Source organism: Helicoverpa armigera, chromosome 19 (genome assembly GCF_030705265.1).
Source record: "Helicoverpa armigera isolate CAAS_96S chromosome 19, ASM3070526v1, whole genome shotgun sequence".
NCBI lineage: Eukaryota > Metazoa > Arthropoda > Insecta > Lepidoptera > Noctuidae > Helicoverpa > Helicoverpa armigera.
In genome coordinates, this window is record NC_087138.1 from 8725890 (window position 1) to 8747870 (window position 21981).

Genomic DNA, 21981 nt, shown 5'->3' on the forward strand with positions numbered 1-21981 from the left:
ATATTGTCAAATTATTATTGTAAATAATCAGCATTAATCTTCTACTAAACAAAGGAGCGGAAACCAGCTGTGTATGTAATTATAATCAACATCTCTAACAATGAACTCAAGTTCAAACTACGATGATTCATAAACTTATACACTTCAATCAATCGTGATCGATATAACAATTATAAAATCGCATACAAACATTGATTGTCTGTCTGTCCATCGAAACTCGTATTTAAATTCAATTGCGTACAGCGAACATCCAACTCGGATAATTGTGAACGAATAAATTACGTTTTGACGTCCACATAACTCGATTCGTATTTACTTATTCGATTGCTTTAATGTTCGATGTATCGAATCGAAGCGTGTTTACATGTAGCGAATTATGTACATATATAGAAAATTTCGTTTGTCAGTTTGTGGCTTGGATAGTAAATGTGAATTTGTTAATAAACTGTTGCTATTTGGTATGTTGTTTAGTCGATTTTAAATTCCTCATTTTATCTTGTTATGTAATGTAAAACTATATGAATTTATTTTGCATATTGTGATATATTTCATATTTTATTAGATAAATACGCAATCGCTAACATTACTGTTACATTAACTTACGACGAACTTACGAAATGTTCCTACCATTCATAGAACAGAGCCGACTGTAGAGGTTCCTTAATCTAAAAAAAAATACAGCCAGCAAAAGCAAAACAATAATAAACCTACAATTCTAGATAGAGTAGTCAACCTCGACACCTGCAAGCGACACCGCGTGATGCAATATATCGAGTTACTGATACTAACACGAGTGCGGTGTAACTCTAGCACAAACGGAAGGACTAGACTGAGTATCGTTTTAGCAATCTCGTCAGTACACTGTCCACAAGATTATAAAACGTGGTTTTAAAAAAATACCCGCTTTTGTACCAGATTTAAACCACCGTCCCGAAAAAAGTTAGTGGTCTAAACCTGTTACTAAAGCGGGTACTTCTTAAAACCACGTTTAATAATAAGGTGCTGTAAGTTGCTTGAAAGACGTCTCTTCTTCGTAAAATAAAACATGTGCCTAGATATTAGGCGGGAAGATTTAGAGAACTGGGGGGGTTCTCTAAATCTTCCCTACTAAAATTCGATAGTTTGGGCTCATAAAGTAGTATAGGCCGACAGTTGGCTCGATGGTTGGTATTTTTTTAATGTAAATCATGAATCCAATCAAAGTTCTAGGTCGATTTGATACCGGTCAATTACTTGGTCTATGTAATGGGCGTCCTACCATTCATCTTCGTACTGATGTATGAGCCCTAACAAACTATTGGCGTACTAAATTTTGCAGTGCAGTTAATCTAAATAACAGCTGATATTCTCAAACCCTAATCAGTTAATCACCATCTAAATCACCACGTCGTTCAAGTAACGCCATTAATACAAAAGCTAAAAGGTTCGTATTACCGGCATTAAGAGACTTGCATCAGTCAGGATGTCTTAAAGATTGATCTAAAAGCCACTCAGTACAGTCGACCACACAAGTAGGTCATTCGTACGGAGATGCAATAAAAGAAATGGGTGCAGATGCACTTTCGTATTCTAGTTTATTGTTGTAAGTTGGATATGTTGATTTATGTGAGTTAAGTTTATTTAAGCTTATGTTTTTAGCATATATTTTATTATATCACTGCTGAGCTTAATACGTGCTTACTGGAGATAAATTGGCAGTTTCAGGCTTCAGTTATTTTAATCATAATTTTCTACCCTAAGCTTCCCTTAATTCAAAAAAAAAACGAAGGAAATTACATTCTGCTTATTTGTATTAAATTAACAAACTGGTCGAGCAGATACATAGAATTCGTATATCCACTCAAAAATACTTAAAAGCCTTAGTAACATTCCCAGAAGTTTCCACAAACCAGCTAAGTCCATTGAACACGTTAAAATGTCCGTTAAATGTTATGCTGAAAAGATTAACTGTACCCAGTAACTCATTGCCCAATACCAACAACTAATTCTCTTGACAATCTCCACTTAACCTTAGATTAGTGCAAGGATTACTTATAAGTAGTTTAGCGAAGTCGGATTAGTAGCTAACTGTAGGATTACAAGCATTAACATACTATTTTCTTGTTTTTCGTCAAAAGCATGAAGAACTTGAATGCTTTTAGACAACAGTTTTATATCATCTGCCTAGCTATTTCCTAACTATGTTGGGGTCGGATTCCAGTCTAAACAGTTGCAGCTGAGTACCAGTGCTTTACAAGGAGCGACTGCCCATCTGACCTCTCGCTAAACAACATATTTATAACCAAAAATTATTAGGAAGACAACCTTCAGGCTTGATATTCAGTATTCAATATATATTTTCCCCCGCTATATAAAAGTAAACAACATCCATAATCTAATCACCACAATTCCCATCTCCTCAAACTAGATTTCCTAGCAAATAAATTCACAAAAACACAATTCTTATCCTTAGGAAATTTTTCACCGAGCAAATATTCGGTGGCTACAAATTTCCGCAGCTGACTGTACCAAGCGCGTCGTCTCAGACTCTATTTCCTTGTAACATTGGAAAATCTTCGAATTTCCTCCTCAATGATACCTAGGTAGGTTAGACCGAAATCTAGGAATGGTTAGTCGAGTCTAGAAACGTTCTGAGACGTAGACAAACTACTTCTTTGTGGGTGCTCTGTAACGTTCCGTTCCATTCAGTATTTGGTATTGGTTTCGCATGACTTTTGGTTACTGCTTGCTGCTTTCGGCAATTTCAGTAAATGTACAAGTAGATATAAAGGGCCAACATTTTCTGCATTAAAATACCTGAGTATGTATTACATGTTATTCACAGTTCAGTCACAAAACCCGAGAATTTACACCAATAAATCGGTGTTAATTCGGTATTTAAGTATTAATATTAAGGAAAAAGTTTTAGTAAAAAAGTATCAGTTGACGTCCTGGGAATTTATCCTTAGACTGGATTTAATCCAATTAGAAGACTTTATCCGCTACTTAAGTGCAAAATGTCGTTTCTTCCAATGATTCGATGGCTGGTTTCGATTTCTTTTTGAACTTAACTATTAAAACCTTTAACGATGCCCGAAATCATAATTAGAATACCACAAAAAGTTTAACCCATATCTTTATCAAATTGTATCGTACCTATCAATCAGGATTATAATAACTAATGCACCGCAGATTTATGAAACCAGAAACTGCATGCAAATGTTCCTTATCCTTTTTGAGGCAAAAAACTTAAGTTGCCTCCTCGAACTTGACACCGCGAACCTTCTCAGGGTTGCCATACGATTGGAATTCGACTGGCTAATCCTCAAACAAAGGATCTTGTCCGAAAACACTAAAATGCAACCCTTTTTTGCTGAACCAATAAATAATCCGGTTTTGTTTTAACCTTCTTTTCTCGCGTGATCGGCCCATATCCTTTATTAATAATGTATTAAATCTAGACGTTTTATCTACCCCAATTAAGTTTTTTTGGCAACCCTGAGAACGGGCGCTTAGTCATTGGAAGAACATTTTGTACATATTTTATATATCGCGTATGAATCATATGACTTAAAAAAAAAGACTGTTGGAGTCATCTGGTCAGGTCATTTACCCGAGCGTTGACCTTCCAGTGGGGGGTTCGATATCACCCTTGAAAGTAGGAGCGGCCTGGGAGGTTCTTTCTACAATTTAGTGCTTATGTCGGAGTTAGGCACTTAATCTTTCTTAACGAAGTTATAGTGGCTTGCACTTGACTGGAGTCTAGTGCCAAGATATGTCAGCTGCTGCGGACTTAGTAATGGTTTTGTCTTCACGAGTTGTGATCTCTTGGAATTGTTTAGCTAATCAGAATCGTGCAATTTGGCCCTGATCTGATACTTATGCACTCGATACAGTCTAATGAGGACATGTTGTCAAGGTGGTCGTACGCAATTGAAATATGATAGATTGGCCATTCGTTAATTCATTGTAGTGCAATCAAAAAACTTTCCAAGCACAAACAAGATAATATGTCATTAGTTTCGAATAGTTTGTTGCATTACGTTGCGACAGCATGCCTACATGTATCACCTTACGGAATAAAGATGGCAGATTGGGCCGCTTGAGTAATCTGTGTCTGGCTGCACACATGGCGACTTTTTGCAACGAAACTGTCGCGTTCGACCGCAGCTGCATCGCTGCACAAGGTCAATTAACAAAATGGCTGCCCTATTGTATTTGTATCAATGGCAACGCCCTACAATGGCAATATGATCGCGATATGGTCGTGTTTTTTATCGATTCAGTAGCGCTACTGCATCGGCGGTTTGTCGCGATTATATCGATGCCGGTGCCGATATTGCGACTCGATAAAAATGCTCGTCGTAATAAATAGTTGGTTCGAAATCCAGCTGGTTACATTCTAGATTTAAAGCTGGATTGCTTATCAACATTTTTTCTGTATAAAACGAGCCTTAAATTGAGACCAAATCTTCGTATGTAAACGTAAATACTCCGTTATTATGGCTGCAAATAGAAGCTTCTGGCGACCACGTGTAGGATGTTTGCGAAATCACTAATCACATACTCGATTGACCTTTCCAATCAGTAATACATAAATACGCGTCTGTCATCGCAGAGGTCAGTCACCAGTCTGTTGACCCTTCCATACTATACTTACTAGCATCCGGCCTGCCTCAACATACTATGAATGCGTTAATTTTATATGCCACGAACGATACTTGCATTATGTACTCGACATTGTTGGCAATTTGTACATCGTAAACCGATTACAACCTTAAACTCTAGACAATAAAGTCAACTTTCAAATCACTGTTTGACGCATCAAAAGTCGTTTTAAGTATCTAATTAAAGAGTTCTGCATTGTTACTGGTAAAGGACGTGTGTACAAGATTCTTTTGCCTATTTTGGAATGTTACAAGAAGTATTTCTGTCAGCTGTCATCTGGTCATAAAGATGGATGCCTCGTTCGCGTTGAAGAGATAATTATTATTCTGTGAAGCTGTTTGTTACTGTTTAGTTTCTTTGGTACTTACAAATGAGGATATTTTTTTCCTCAAAAGGACGTTGTCTTTACTTTGTTTTGTGTGGGTGATGCTCACTTGTTTCTTTCATTACCTAAACCAACCTGTTTCCTTCATATAACATTTGAAGTCGCGATTGCAAAGGGTTTCCCCACAAGATTAGTCATATCATAACCAATAATCTAAACATTGGAAACCTACGAAATGACAAGGTTTTTCGTAAAAACCGTTCTCATAAAACAGTGATTCAACCTTCCGGAAAATGGGGTGACTCAAACGTCATAACGATGCGACAGTATAAAAACTTCTTCACAAGCATAATTATCACGAAGGTCATTCTCTGGAACGGAGAAAACAACTTTTATACAAGTTCGCCGGGAGTTCGTCAGTTTCTTTTTAGATACAACAAAATTATGGAGTCGGGAACAATGAAATACTAGCTTCCAGATACCTTGCAATTTTGCTCGCGAAATATAAGACAAAGAGTACGAAGAATGGTGTTACTTTATAAGCTTAGAGATAAGCATCTTATTACTTCCCATCCTTAGCATCAAATAGAAAAGGTTCGGCAATAACGATCTTTAGAACAATAACAATAACATTACCAACAATGGCGCCGAAACGAATAAAAATTAATTCGCATTCTCTCTCCTTTTAATTATTCGTAAACTTATTACATTTTATATAATTTCACACGCCAGCCGGTACCGAAATTGCTAAACAAAAAAGTTCGTTAGTCGATAAAAAATCAATTTATGTTTCGTGTGGAAAAAATCAATAAATTAACGTTGCACCCCTACGAATTACACGCACACATTGATGGGTGCGCGTGCCTTGCACACATGCGCACCTTGTGCGTACACGTAGGGACGGCAGCTGCAAAACTTGAATCCAACTGCCTGCGAATGTCAAAGTTTTATTATTAACTAGAACAGCGCCTCAGCGTCGCTCGTTGTGAATTAATGATTCGTTATTAAGCTTTTGTTGGGAATTTGTTTAACTCGATGAAGTCTGTATGGGAAATAAGTATTGTTAGTTCCACTGTCTTATTGTCAACTGTGCCCCTGCACCAAAATGCTCTTTCACATAAGTTCGTTCATCGATCAAAAACTTGAAGACATGCTGAAATAAATGTCGGCAGAAACATACTAAAATGTATTAAGTCATCGAACTAGTTCATTAGTTTGCATAGTCATATCTGCAAACTATTTTTAAATGTAATTTATTCCGATCACGTAAACGATCGGTATCATCTTACGTCATTTTAGGCATCTTTTGAAATACGTCCTTATTCAACTTACAAAAATCTTCAAATAGGTATCCATAAATACTAAAAAACTGTAAAACATTACGCTAATCGTTAATTGCCATGTGAAAATGAAAATGTTATCCATAAAAATAGTATAGGTAAGCCGAAACTGGTTATACATCTTTTTTCCTATTTATATAATTTAATAACCGCTGAGTAATAAAGCCGAGTACAATGAACGGAACTAGATCGCCTTGAGAACTTGTTGAAAATACCTCTCATAACAAAAAAGGTCGGAATTATTTTATTTAAAAACTATTGACTGGTAAAAACTATTAAAATAACGACCAAAAATTCATGCACTAGCAACTTTGAGAACTACCATATCCGACCAATAATATTTAGGGTTCTTTTTTGTTGTAATGATCTCGTCCGTAACGTATGGGTGCCTTTGCCTGCAGCACAACTTTTTTTTTCGAAAACTTGACCCCACAGTCAGTTATGATTCGGCAGTCGACGCGAGCGGTCGTGTCTCCGCGTACGGTTGAATTCTAGTCATTGTGTCCAAAAGTATTTTAGTTTAGTGTTTCTGAACGTAGAGTGTGCGTTCTTAGTTTTAAATTTTAGCGGTTAACGGTTGTGTGTATTTAAATTAATTTTTAAATAATAGTTTTATACAGAAGACTGACTTTCATGAACGGATTTGGATTACTTTGGTGAGTTATAAAACTTTTTTGTGTTACATGTGAATCGTGAGACTTCTTGGTATTTCGTTTAGTTTAGAGAACATTGTGGAACTTTTGACAAACTTCTTTGTTTTGTTTTTGCAAAGTCGGTTTATCGGTTGTATTTGCAATAAAATATTAAAGGCTCAGTTTATAAAGAGAAACCACAGCATTTAAACGGAAACCATACATAAGACAGCGAGTAGGCACATACATTACATAACACCTGCTTCCAGCACACATGTTGTATTTATTGGCAACTTTAAAAGCGCGTGAACACGTTACGCATAATATTATCTTTAAAAAAACGTATAACCGACACCAAGGCCGATGACGTCATCAAAGTTTCAATTGGAGGTCCTCGATAAACGTCACGGAACCCAAACGGCGCGACGTTTTTATAACCCGCATAAATTGAAAAGATATATTGGCCAATCAACTGGTTTATCTTTCGTGACCAACTTGATTTAATCGCGTTATATTGTCTGGTATTATTGTTGGTTGGTGTTTTAATCAGTACTGTTTGTTTTTAGTTCTAAGTTACAAGTTTCTTGTAGAAATTGCGTAAATGTTAGGTTTAGTGCGGCGGGAAGCAATTAAATTATCTGATAGTTGAATTTAAAGCTGTTGTTTAGTGCTAAGAATTATGGTTCTAACAGATTACTGTTTATTTATTCGCCGGCTTTGTTATGTAGAGCAATGTTCATTACAATAAAATTTTATATTGTGAAACAAACTGGTGCTAATATTTTATCACGAACTTCATCATTGTGAAATTATTAGGAAACAATAATTACTCAAGATAAAACTTATCTTTATTTATAATTATAATGGGTCTACGCCTATTTAGGACTGTTAATTTAAATGAATGAGGATAATATTTTTATAAACTAGCTCTCAGGTAATACAGATAATAATCTAAAGATTTTCCTATGGCTTCCCGTAATACAGATAACAATCTTAAAGTTTTTCCTATCGCTTGCTACTTCAAAACATCTTTTTTCATCGCAACTTAAACCTTAACCTCTTCAAATTAAGCTTCAATTTCCTTTTCCAATTACAAAAGTCCCCAAACGACTCGTTTGTACCTCGGTACAGCACGGATATCCGACTCGCTTCGAAGTGTGCACTGATATTTGCGAGCGCCATTAATCAAATCTACCGAACGGCTAACTGAAATCTGAATAGCAAATTCGGTACGAATCGGCAGCGACATTGTGCTTGGGACAGCGGGTCTGTGTTATTTGGAGACGGTAGTAGAAGTAGATAGGTTGAAACCAGGTCCATTTGGGTGCAAGTAATCGGGGTCAAGTTTTTAGTCTATATTCCCATGAAATAAAGACTGGAAACCTTTCAAAAATCAAGCGAACATTGCTTTCTTTACTTCTATCTGTCATATTTGTGTGATTGCCTTAAAACTGTTGAATTAATCAATGAAAAGTTTAGTAATAAAACTTCCGACCTATTCAGGAGCCCAAGAAACTGACGTAAAGTGTATTGTTTTTACTCGATGTAGGTCATCATCTCAAAAACCTTTTCCTGATGTAGATATGTTAACAAATATTTTAATTCCTTACTATCCCAATAACATACACTTTATAATATTAATACGCGCTTAAAAAATCGCTAATTCCCATCAATAAGTCCGCACCATTACCGTAGTAGGAAGTAGTTCTAATAAGTATTCACAACTAGCACGTGAAACTAAGACTGGGGGGTGCGAAGAGCGATCACCGCGGGATTGTCCCGTTTGTTTATCCCGTAAAGTCCTAATTGAATCGGAAAGATTTAGTTTAAGTGATAGATACTATGGAAATTGGTGGAAAGACTCGTACGTCGTTTGTTTTTAAAAGAATCAAAATTGGTAATAGGCTGGTTTCAGTTGTACTTAGAACAAAACAAAAGCTACTCATTTATAGATGTAAATTCAATGGGACATGATGCTATGTCGACCCCCGAACATGGATGGGAAAAGCTAGGCAGATTATAATGATGATGCATGGAAAAATATGTCTTTATGGTATATTTTTTGGATCTCCTTTCAAAGGTAATAACAAAATACCATCAAGTGTTTTATCATTAAACTGCAAATTATAGATTGTAGCTGTACGTATATTGTATCTACATAAAGGTAAGGTAAAAGTAAGCTAACACACCTAAGCTCCGTTTGAAAGGTTAAAAGATGGAAACATACATAAATAACACGTAGGTGTCTATCCCATGTAGCATTCATCGTAAATAAAGGGCTCCCCAGACGACTGACTTCCCAAAACTCCGGGATTTTGCTAAAAGCTAGTTAGAGTGCAGTTTGTTAAAAGTTTTGCGGTTTAAAGTATCCTGTGAGTGTAGCAGTGCACAAAAATGTGCTCACATTTTGACTGAGTAAGGGAATTTTATTCACCAGGTGGATATGAAAACATGGATATTTTTAGCATGTATTTTTAATATCAGTGTAGTTTAAGGAAACCCATAGGTCCTTCCGCCCGTGACAAATGGAAACCTCAGAATTATTTACTTAAGTATCTCCAAAGAAATTGTACTCTTATTTTAAACCATACTAACCTATAAAATAAACTAACTTGCATTAACCACACAAAAAACCTCGTACAAAGTCAACATGTCACAAAAGAAAGTTTATTTTCTTCAAAAACTTCCCTCTTTGATGCACGATCTATCAAAAGAATTGTTGTTTTCATTCTCCAACTTGTTTCTCCCTGCGGCGTTGCTTCCCGCCTGAAACTGCCCACTTATTTAACCTCCTTTCATGCGTAACTCTTTTAAGCCGCATAAAAGTTAGTCTGGCCTAGAAAAGTCTTTAAAATTCACTTTTCAGCCACCTTTGGCTTACACGAATTTTTAGGTCGTAAACGCAGTGAATAGACGCCTTTATACCTGACTACATTAGTAACGGCAATTATAACTTAATTAATATTACATTAGTGACTGATATGTACGTTTATGCTTAGAATAACACTCGGCTTACAAGATGTTAGGTAACGCCTAATAATTATATTGGAGCAATGATTTACGCAAATGCAACTTAGTATTCTAAGCAATCAGGCGTACTAACAGTCTTTGGTCTATAAAATATTTTTTTGGAGAATAAAATGCCTAATTCTTCTCACATAACTTTCACCACTTAGATACAGTAGAAACCAGACAACGAAACAAAGTTATGAATTAGTATCCCATCTGTAATTCCCACGATGACACAAAATATTACATTCCAAGAAGCTTTTACTAATACCAACTTATGTTTACATCTGCAAAACACGTTACACCCCTTGATTTCTTTAAGTCGCCATCTTTCCCAACGGCAAATGTATCTTTGTTCTTGTAGCTACCTGTATCTTTGAGGCTAAATCTATTGTCCCGTGAAATACTGGCACTTCAGGTAATATCATTAAACGTTATTAAATGGTTCTCTCCAAAATATGAGTTACATGACTTATTTTTTGCTTGAATAATTACATTGCGGACTTTCCTAGTTACAAATTGTTTTGGTAATGTAAAGCTCCATTTTATATCTACTATTAGATATGGTATTGGTAAGCCTAGGAAATCACATCAAGATTAGGTAATAATAACAACTAATCACGCATATTATATTCTAATAAAAATAGTTATACATTTTTGCGGGTTTCACTAACGCTTGTTAAAAGTACAATTTAGGGTTAAATATAAAGTAAAAGAGAAACACCAACAAATATCTACAAATGTAACAACATTTTAACAAAATAAAAACACTGAAAAGCTTTTGAATACAATAAACGTCATTCAGTGCCGTTGGTTTAGCCTTAAATTCGACCTAAATAAACTCTAGTAAAAGCTGTGACTAGCCACCCAAGCCGCACCCAGACATACAAACAACGATATATTTACACTCACACAGCCGTACACAGTATAACAATTATTGCAAAATTGAAAAGGAAATAGCGTCCGAGATCTTTCCCCAATTTGGGGTAGCACTGCCCATAGATCAGACGGGAGAAAAAAAGCCGAATATCTTCCATTACTCATCGCAGCTATGGGAGACGCCTTTCTAGATTAATCAAATTAATTACGTTCATTCCGCTCCTAAGAGGCTGGTGGTATTAATGGTAAGGTTCACGCGGAAGCGATTTGTTGAAGGAGCCTCTAGATGGGTCATTTCTTAACGTCCTAAAAATATACTAGCAAAGCCTTGAACGAATTTGTAAAGTAAAGATTTTGGTCCTTACAAACAATAGTCCCTCAAACTCTTTTTGACTCAATTTGGAATTAACTTGTTAAACTTATCCATGTATTGGTATAATTTGCACCTATATGTTGTGTAGTAAATCGTTCACAGAATTACGCTATGCCTTTTAAATTAAGCACCCAAGGAATCGTGTTAAATGCTTACCTATAGAGAAAAGGCATTTTCTCAATTATAGAGAGCTTTTAACGTATTGCTTTTGAATATATCATTGATGGAATTCTTTCTGTTTTGCGAAGAAATTTCCTTCAGTTATTTTCGCCTTTTATTGCTTAGATATTAATTGGAATATTTTTTTATTTCTATTCAATACTTTGCTTCAACTTTGTTTCGAAGTTAAACTCATAACTTGCTTTGGACAGCGTGTGAACAAGTACTGATAAACTATGAAATAGTTTGTAACCAAAGCCGATTTATAAAATAAACCAATTATTTGGTAGGTACCATTACAGGTTAATAAACATTAGATTAGCTTGGCTAAAGTTACGGCAACCCGAGTGTGTCAATTGAGCGATAATCACGATTCATGACATATGACACGACATTATCGCATAATTTACGGTAGCATGTATCCTGAGATAAAACGAATGTTTCAATCGAGGTGCTGTTTATGCGATGTTTCGAATCGATTACATTTTAATCGATATTGCAAAATACGACGATATTCGTAAATTCTGACTCTTCAACATGAAACTGTTTGCAATTTACTTAAGGTACAAAAAAACTGGTTCAAGCGACTTTCGTCCTAAAACTCGTGTTCCCTTTTGCAGCTTTTAACGCAAACGAAAAACTGAGTTAACGTGAGCTTTCGTACTTCATCGGGTTCGCTGCAGCAAACTACTACCATATTTAGTCTCAACTAAAGTTAGAAGGCTCGATACCAACGAACGGACGGATTAATACGATTTCTGCGTATTTGCGTCGGCAACGGGCCGTAACGCAATTAGTACTGAACTAAGTTAAATATATGAAGCGTGTGACGTAGCCAGCGTTCGAGCTAACAGAATTATAGAGTAATACGTGAAGGAGATCCACTGGTAATTTTGTATTTAAAATTCTCTTTAGCGAGCTGGGTTATAGTCTTAGTGTGTTACGGGGATACTGAATTGTTCAGTAAATTATACTAGGAAATTACTATGTTAGTAACTTACCTCTTAGTTTTCTATCGAACGTTTTTGTATATACGAAATAATGAAGCAATTCTATTGATGTTTGTTCGTTCTAGATATGTTCGCACTTTGGTCTTTGGACTTTAAGTTTAGTTTTTTTGTTTCTGTTGAATGAAATTAGGCGTGTTACGTAAAAACCACCTGTAGCAAAAATATTCTACTCGTAGTCAGAAGCCACAAAATTCGAACATAAAGAAATATTCTGTGTTTAAATAATGACTCCAAACTGCATACTTGACCGTTAATCCAAAATTCTCACGAGATTTCAACGACAAAAAACGTCATACACAAATTAGGTTAAGCGACAATAAGATGAAAAAAGTCCCATATCCATGACTTGGGGTAACCGTTGACTCTACTATACTAGGGAATTTACTACAGTCTTTTGTGTGACCCCTAAGATTCCCTTTTCTATTACTTTCTCACGATCAGGTGTCTATTTAACTATTTCTTGGGACTAGACCTGTCTCAATAAGGCGCCCTAACGGTTCCCTTTGTTAATATTTCATGACCTTTTTGTGAAGATTTAAATTCAATTGTTTGTAGCGGTGTGTATTTTGTAGGGTGACGTCAGTTAATGGTTTTAATGTATGGGAGCTGTGGAATAGCCATTGTCACGTCATAGGTTAACGAAATCCTAGGATCGGTTTAAATGGCCTTTGTTTGACATAAAGAACGGAGTCGTTGAACTTATTACAATTATTATGTTAAAAGGCACGTTTGAGAAACTCGTCTTGATAGACACACTAAAACACTAATTTACATTTTATTTTTAAACGCAAAGAATCCATAACGATGTTGTTGAAAAAAGGTTACGTAACCATTTTCGGTATGAATATGGTTTCGGTTACGTGAATTCTGTTGCTGACTAAAATATGAATCGAAATTAAACTTTATTCAATGTTTGAAGCCTTGTAATAAATTGGTTCATTTTAAATACCCAGTGTAATACAATGACGTTAAATAAAAAGCGTCCAAATTTTTAATAACGGAAGGTGCCGTCTCGCTACGTCGAATGTTGATCTTGATATGAAATAATGCGTGAGTCGACCGCAGCCGACATCTAGCACCCCATAAGTTACTCGGCAATAAATAATACAGAATTTAACAATATCACGCTTACGTGTTCCGGAGTTGTAAAATTAAGTTGACGAACAACCCACGTCGGAACGAAGGGGTAAGCAAAATGGAATGTTTACCGAGCCTTGATATTAGCTTGGGAGTTGTAAATGGAAAATGTGGTTTAGTTTTTATTTCAGCTAAAAATGTTCATTTACTCTGAAGCGTAATATTAGATTTTCTTTGCGTCCTTTTCGCCGTAATTACACAATTTTCTATTTTGCTTTTCAGAATGGCGGCACACAGTTTGCTCTTTGCTACATTATTAAAGCGTGTTCTGTTGAAATTTTGTTTTTGTAGTAACGATTGAAGACTTAACTAGTGTGTTGATCCATCCACATAGAAAAAGAAATTGGCGCTTATAATACAAACTTTACGCTTAATATTTTACATAAGTAATGCTTAATTCTAATGTTGGTTTCTCTTCTCATAAACAGACGTAATAAAGTAAATACTTGTAAGGGAGTAGGGAAAAATGATTCCGTAAATTCGACTCCCGTTCTATTACGAAAGTAGGTAATTCTAATCTAAATGTAGATGAATTTTCGTAAATTCGTGCTCAGTATCGTCGGTGCAAGGCCGAAGCTTTGTTCTGATTTTAATTGGGTACTGGCAGACCTCCCCTTAATATTTTTGAATGAAATGTTGTAATCGAGTTTTTTATAGCTTTAGGGTTTAGCCGATCTATCAATTTCATAACAGACGTTTGAAATGTAGTTGCAATTTTTATTTTCTGTATTATATTTTAGAAAAATTTTATCGTCTGTCAAGTTAAAACGGATAAAAAAAAATTAAAAGGTACAGTTACAAAAAAAGTATGTTCGATATTCCCTGAAATAACGTGATCTTATGATACAAACCTGAGATCGTTGGTTAATCGAACCAGGTTTATACGCACGTTTAGGCAAATAGGTGTACCTAACACGTCAAAATGCGCCTTACATTAAAAATCTCAAATACCATATTACTTTGACTTAATAAGACATCAAGTTTATTTACCCAAGATGTTCAAGAAAATTCAGCCTCTTAGTCTGCAAAAAGGTAAAAATATTTTCACATCCCTTATTTACTACACAAAGTAAATCCTTGAACTTCAAGGCCAAGGTTCAAAGCCCTAGGCCCGTTATAAAACCTTTCCATTAACATAATACTACGATTATAATTTGTTGCTTAAATGCGAGCCAACATTTTGAAACAATTTATGTAATGACGTTAACGTTAAACGGTTTAATATCGAGCGAAATAAACCATTAGAGATGGGGCACAATTTGAGCTATTTTGCCGTGTTGTAATTTATTTTCATGTCCTTATTTCGTGTCGAGGATATTTCCTAAACGTTTTTTATTAAAGGGACTTATGTTTTCAAGTGAAACAAAAAAACATCGTTACATACAAACAAAATTGATTTCATTATGTCACCCGTTAGCTTGTCAAAAAGTACTTTTTTTATAAAAAATTCACGCACCCCGATTCACGATTAACGTCAAAACGAGCGTGCTTAGTTGTTCTGTCACGTCGCAGATGCCAGATAAAACATGGCGCCGTATTTAAATCGTGCCCCGTAAATGGACGCCGCGACTTCCCTTACCCACCAATGTAAGTTGACCCCAACAATGGCGCTAGTTGTCACTTAAACCAGTTAATATATGTTGCATTAAGTTCTCAATTTTCACCGCGACGGTTCAAGATACATTAGTTTTTATAAGCAGCGTTAACGGAGTTCATTAATTACTTTTTTAAAGTTTCACAGGAAAGAGGGTGGTTATGTGGTTTGTACTTCGAGTATTTACGTTTTTTTAGTTTATCGTATAGCGGTTTCTAACTTTATGTTGTCTAGATAATTTATGATACTTTTATTGGTGATTAAATTAAATTAATAACTGCGCCGTTGTATGAACGCTAGAAATAATATTTATGTCAGTATCTGTTCATTAGTTTTAATTTCACAAACAAAAATGAACATGTAGCCGTTTTAAAAATGAATAAAAGCTTAGTTTTACTGCAGTATTTAATAAAAAAAGTGTTTAACATCGAACCATTAACAGTGCCGTGTTCCTGCATTGCGTTTATTTTCCTTTAGTTAATCAAACTGGAATTATTTATGTTTTCTCTACATGTTTATGTAATTTGTCACGTTTTGCATACAACTGTTGTACGACATGACATATATTTGCTGTTGCTAATTAGGTTCCTTTTTCAAAATGGTTTTTTTATGCATATAAGGTGTAAATTGAAAAAGGTACTGGACGCTTTACTTAACTGTTAGTTCTCATGTACGTACCTACAAAAAGAATAGATAGATCATCATTATTATAAAGAAAAAAATAACAATTTATATTCAAAACTCGTTTCACACTAAGTGATTTCGCGAACTGATTTATCGAAGTTCAACATATCTTATCGATATTATATGCTTGAATTAACAAGAATTATTCGACCGAACTTAGTCCCAAATTCGCAAAACGATATTTTAAAGTTACGCTCGATATAAGTTTTTCAATTGACATTAGATTTGGTGATATCTGGAGCGTTGGGCAGAGTTCGGGCGTAAAATATGATTTGTAGAGTTACTGATACACTAAAAGATTTATTTATCTATGAAGAAACGAAACCTAAAGCGCTATAATTTAACATAATGTTGTCTTGGTTAACTTAAATGACAAATTGATCTCTAAAAAATTTGGAAACGACCAATTAATTAAAAATTAAAGACAGTCCGGAAGGTCTCGTGAATTAATACAGAAGTACATAACATTTCTACCAAATTTTCAGTTAGTGAACAGGAGAACATTTCTACGTAATAAAAGCAGGAAACTTCAAACCCCAGCCTAGCTATACGTTATGAAGTTGGGCCGTTTTCTACACCATTTGGCGGCGCTTAGCATCGATTTTAATTTGTACTCGTTCGCATATCGAGATATCGGAACTGCTTTATTCGGAATCACGTAGTGTAATACGCGCCCCAGTAACGTGATTCGCACGGTCCGCTTACCGTGCGGCGCGAAGCATTTTTATTATATTTCGAATTGAAAATATTAAGTTTTTATTGGATTTTATATCAATCGATTGATTCGGTTATAAATCTTAGCAAATTCTGTGACTATAACGTTTTAATAGGTACATAAAACATATTTGTTTTATTCATCACGATTAAATCACTTACACAATTTTATGAGCGTTAGAAATAAATTCATCAGCCACACAAGAAGAGAGCATTTATTTGTTTCAGCTAAAAGCAACATTCTTCTAATTGCGACCTCAATTGCAGCGAGATTTAAGTACATTCCACAAATAAATTCTATTTATAAACCCGAGTACACACTGTAGCAAATAGGCCAGAGCTATAAATAGTTTGTATAGCAACAAGTGGTGTACACTGGCCCCCCGCGACACCGTTGTTTAGGCAGGGCACGCCTTATTTGGCTAAAACCGCGACTAGTGACTTTTGGTGACAAAATGTAGTCTTGGTTTGAGGCCATAAGGTGACATACTATGTGACCTTGTTGGTGACTGTACTTTTATGTACCGGGTGGTTAATTTTTAAATCGGAGGACCCAAAATGCTTACCTTAACTTTGTGAGTCGGAAATGAAACAGAAAATGATATTAATGAGAAATAGCAAGAGTGCAAAAAATGACCCATTAAATAAAACAAAAGTATGATAAGCTTAGATTTTTCTACTAAAACTATATCTAGGTCGAGCAACAGGTCGGTTTCTATCAAGTATTATCTAGTTTGCATCCCTTTGACCGGTTAAAATTTCACGTTCTTCTAGATTTTTTCTAGCTATTCAATTTTATGAACGCCTGCATAAACTTTGATAGCAAAGGATCGCATTGCTGTGTTATTCTTATTCCTTTTCGTTTTGTCCAGTTGAATATAAAATGGCAACTGAACTAGTTTTGTGTAGCTTTGTATTGTTATTTTTCTAGTCCTTCCCTACCTTTGATGATATTATTCCAATGTTCTGTGAAGTTGTGATATTTTTCCTCTTTCTGAAAAATGGACTTTATCCTTTATTTTTGTGTTTAGCTTATAGCGAAACCTTTTGGATTGATGATATCTATAATTTGTCGAAAATTTGAAAATTGAATTTTCGCAACAAATTGACAATCAAAAGCTTCTTATCTTATTCAGTCTTACAAAGCAAGACTTCCAAATTTGGTCCTATAGACCTCTGGTCCTTTGGTACAGAAATATCAGTATATTTTCCACGAAGACGGTACAATTTGTCGTTGCAGTCCATTCCGCTTCCCGTCGGATCGCCTTTGTAGAACTTCATAAAATATTACATCGGTCTAACGATGTCGGCTTCTCATCTCTGCTTGCAAATGAGATGTTTTAGTATTATAAACTTGGAATATGGAACTTGTTTCGAAGCATATTTTCTTCAGTAATCTGGAGTATCAATTTTGACTATGATATTGGTACGAGATACTGGCGTGTTGGTCAATAAACTAAGTTATACCGTTTTCTTTCATATAGATCTTTCATATGACCGAATTTTTGTGTATAAGTTTACTAAACAATTGTCAACTTGAAAATATAATATGAAAAGCTCCTAAGCCGTGACAAATGAATAGTGCGAATCCTACAAATACATCCGCTTGAATAGGCGACTTCCAAAAATATCGATCTTTTGCAAGTCACACTATTTATCTGGGTGTCGTATCGAGTTTCATCCCTCACCCCTCTACCCCCGAACAAAGGGTCGTAATTCTGCTTACGAAAAACCCCTAAACCGTCAATATCGTTTGTCGTTCTACAATTTGGGTTTATTTGGCGTCGCGTTTCGTTTGTTTGCAAGCTTTCAAGTTACTTGCTCAAATATTGGTTTGGAAGGTCAAGGTTGGCACTGTAATATGGCCATAAGGTCATCCTCGTGTAGACATAGAATTAGTGCTTTGGTCGTAAACATTAAATGGGTACAAGGTTAGGTAATGAAGTACAGGTTTCTGGGATAGGCATTGGATGTAATGGCCGCCGGCTTATTTGGGTATTGCGTCGTATAATAACGTTCGCTTTGTCTGTTACTAGGATACAAATATCTATTTATACAAGGCATCCCCGACACAAACTCTTGAATCAACATGAACTTGATTTACTTATTCTGTGTCAGGTATTGAGACGCACAATCAAACAGTACATACATTTCATACATGATCGGAATTGGAAATCCTCCTGAGCTTTGTCGCGTTCGAATCGATCCTATTTCGATACCATTATTCTACTGGTTTCGGGCACAAAGCGCTCAAAAGAGCCCCTTTATGCCCAAGGCAATGGAATTTGCTCTGTTCACTAAGTTTCACCTTTTCTTTTAAGTGCAAAAGAAAAACTGTTTGGAGTGGGGCCAGAGATTTGCGCAGCTTTTATGCCAATTTCAAAAACTCCACTGAAGTAAAAAACTATTATCGAAGTTGCAGTTTCAATTCTAGATTAGTTTTTCCGTTGAATTTTATAATTTTCCTTTGTTACTGCGGATTAAGGCTTTGCTCGAGTGCAGTAGGTTTGCAGCCAGTCGTCAAAGCGTTTCGCTTTCAAAAAACTGATATATTTTCTGTATTCAAATTATCACAATAGTTGACGATATGTGTATTTGGCTAATGACGCATTTCAGAAAGAATTACTCATCATAATTCCAATTATTTAATCATTGTCATCATGAATAGTAATAACGTGTCTAACAACCGATGTCGTGCTATATTTCCATAGAACAAAGTACATCCCAAACTCCATTGGAAGACTCATATCTAAGGTCGACTTCGTAATAGGAATTCTTCAGAAAGTAATTAATTTTTCCGCAAATAATTCCCGCTCGATGGAATGTTTTATTAATTTTCTATTTGTCTTACGCCTTCTTATTGATTTCTTGTTTAAGTTTAAAACAAACTGCGTAAGCTGTCTTCAAATTGCACTTTGAGTCTAGCGAAAGGCCTTATATTTATTTACGGAAGTTAACAGTAAACCTGATATTGCTCTTTGCATTATTCGATCATGTTTGCAAAGTTTCATATCCTATAAAATTGTCTTCGATAATAACAATTGCTTTTTTATTTCTTCCAGGTAAGTAGCTGACTAAATCAAACAAGAGATTGAAGAAAGTTAATCTGCCAAAACGAAAACCGTATGTAATTTATTTCTGAACAATTTTAATAAGAAACGTCGACATCATCTTCTGCGTTAATATTATACGAGATATTTTCAAAAAAATGAGGTATTACATCACATAATCCCAGCGGGGTCTTATTCAATTAAAAAAGATACGAATCGGCGGATTTTTAGGATCCCGTAACACGAAAGTGTGATACCCATAATAATGAGGTTCGAGTTTTCGGGAAACCCCAAGGGTTGTAAAATAGGTAGGTTCTTAAAAAATAAAATGAAAATAACCCCATAAAAATGTTTTGGAGACCAGGCGTAAAAAAAGAAATAAAGTTCTAATTTTAAAGATAGCCTCATAAACCTTTTTTTTATTTCAAACTGGAATAATTAAAAAAATAACGTTCTAAGGGCCATTATTCATAAAAAAAATATTTTGAGCAAAAGTGGCCTGACTTTTAATTATCCATGAATTAAATATAGAACTAAATAGATTGTTTAATGTTTATAAACTTGTGGAATTCTTTCAATATTGCCTGAACCGGTTTAAGGGAAAAGTTAGGAACCTCATTTGTGAAGTTGTAAATACCGAAGCTCCTATTGATTTGTCGGCATACTTTTCAAATTTAATTTAGGGTTCATCAATAATGTTAGTCTACCAACTATTTGTGGAATTTAAAGAACTTAAAGTTTAATCTTATTACCTAAAAAAGCTTGCGTTCTCAATTTTAAGAACTCAGATTCCTAGATTTTTAATCCAGTTGAAATATTTTCAAGAGGCACGAAATATTTTTTTACTTTTAGATATTATGGAGTTATTTAGAAATAATCGATCAAAACTGATTACATACGTCACACAAAAGGGTATAAATTTTTATTAGGATATTTGAAAATTTTCTATATGTTAAAATACAAGCTTGAATGCCTCGCAAACCCTCTAGCAAAGACTTAGCGATGACAGGTGGCGGAAAACAGTGTCCCTTAGTAACGGTTGGTACAAGTTTAAAGCGATTCTTACTCAAGATTCAATTTCATACAGAGTGATTCATATATTGCGATTCAAGTTTATACAGTTGAAATCATAAATACCTTTTGTGAATTGAGAGAGAGATCTCGTTTTAAAAGCGTGTTTTTTCTTCACGTTCTGAATGAATGAAAATATACAAAACGTATCAGCTGTTGTTATCAAGGTGAACTTGTTTCATATTGCTAGTTTTAACCATCACTTGAAATCCTTTACACTTGCTGTGTCAAAAAATACCCATGATTAATAGTTTTTTATTTTTATTAACCGACTTTTCAAAATGTATGGGGTTCTCAATTCGTATATTTGAATTCTTATACCACCAAAAGACGAGGCTCTGAATACGATTTATTTTTTATTATACGTATACCTATAAGTTTTTTAACAAAATCGCTATTATCTTACGTTACACATCCTTGCAATTTAAGTAGGCAGAAAATTAATGTCCCTTCGATATCGCTCAGGCGGAATCTATTTCATCCTCTATTCTCGCTTTGAACGTATTTTATTTACGGCTACGGAGCTTATATTAAATCCTATTCAGAGTAAATAGAAAAAGGTAAGGCCGTGACGATGATCTGACGCCATATTGGATCAAAACTTTTTTTATAGGTTCAGACTAGACTTAACGCAATTAGTGAGTTTTTTTTTTGTATTAAATAGACTGAATATTTAAGAAATTTATTTAGGATGAAAGCTCACGCGATGAGACACTAATCTCTTTTTTTAAGAAGTTTTTATTTTGCTCGTGAATTCGGATTATCTAAGCGCTAGAATTTCGTAAACGAAAGTACCTTTAACTAGTGAAGTGCATGGACGTTAGAACAATTGCACTCAATTAATCGGTCTCGTTGAAAATTTCTACTGAGTTAAACATTCCTATTAACAGGATGTTTTAAAAAGATTTGTAATACTTTCTTATTACTTTGTGGATCAACTTTTACATATTTTAATCTAATGTTATTATTCCCGTAGTCAGTTAAGAATACATTGCTTAAAATTCGTACCCAACAAAACAAAAGATATTCCCAACTACCAATATCTAGAAACACCTTATTTCAACCCCCGAATTCTATGGTACACAATTTAAACTCCAAACCAATTACTGTACCAATCATACAAGATTCGTATCGCCAAAAGTTTCTGTACCCAGCAGTTGGTACACAATGGGACGAAATAAACTACCCTCTGATCCCTAGGCCGGCACGTGACCGCCCGTTGATTAAATACAATGATTACACATAAGGGATGCTGACGTCATGAATGTTCACTGAATAACTAGAGCTTATAAAGTACCTACAATTTTTCGTGTTTCATTTGTTTCCCTTTTGTTACTTTTGTCTAGGATTACGTTAA

The 21981-nt window shown here is 35.0% G+C and overlaps 1 protein-coding gene across 7 annotated transcripts in view; it reads left to right on the forward strand.

The window, feature by feature from the left end:
- LOC110374150 (brain tumor protein) overlaps nucleotides 1–21981 on the forward strand; it is a 443804-nt gene that overhangs the window by 378751 nt on the left and 43072 nt on the right. For 2 of the 7 annotated variants that reach the window (XM_064039494.1, XM_021331737.3), the window contains exon 1: nucleotides 6743–6968. The exons of the other annotated variants lie outside the window; for them this stretch is intronic. Coding sequence is in view for 1 of the 2 variants with exons in the window: in XM_021331737.3 (XP_021187412.1) it covers nucleotides 6946–6968 (23 nt within the window). In the remaining variant the exon portion in view is untranslated. Of the gene's footprint in view, nucleotides 1–6742; nucleotides 6969–21981 lie in introns of those variants that run through there. 7 annotated transcript variants of the gene reach the window in all.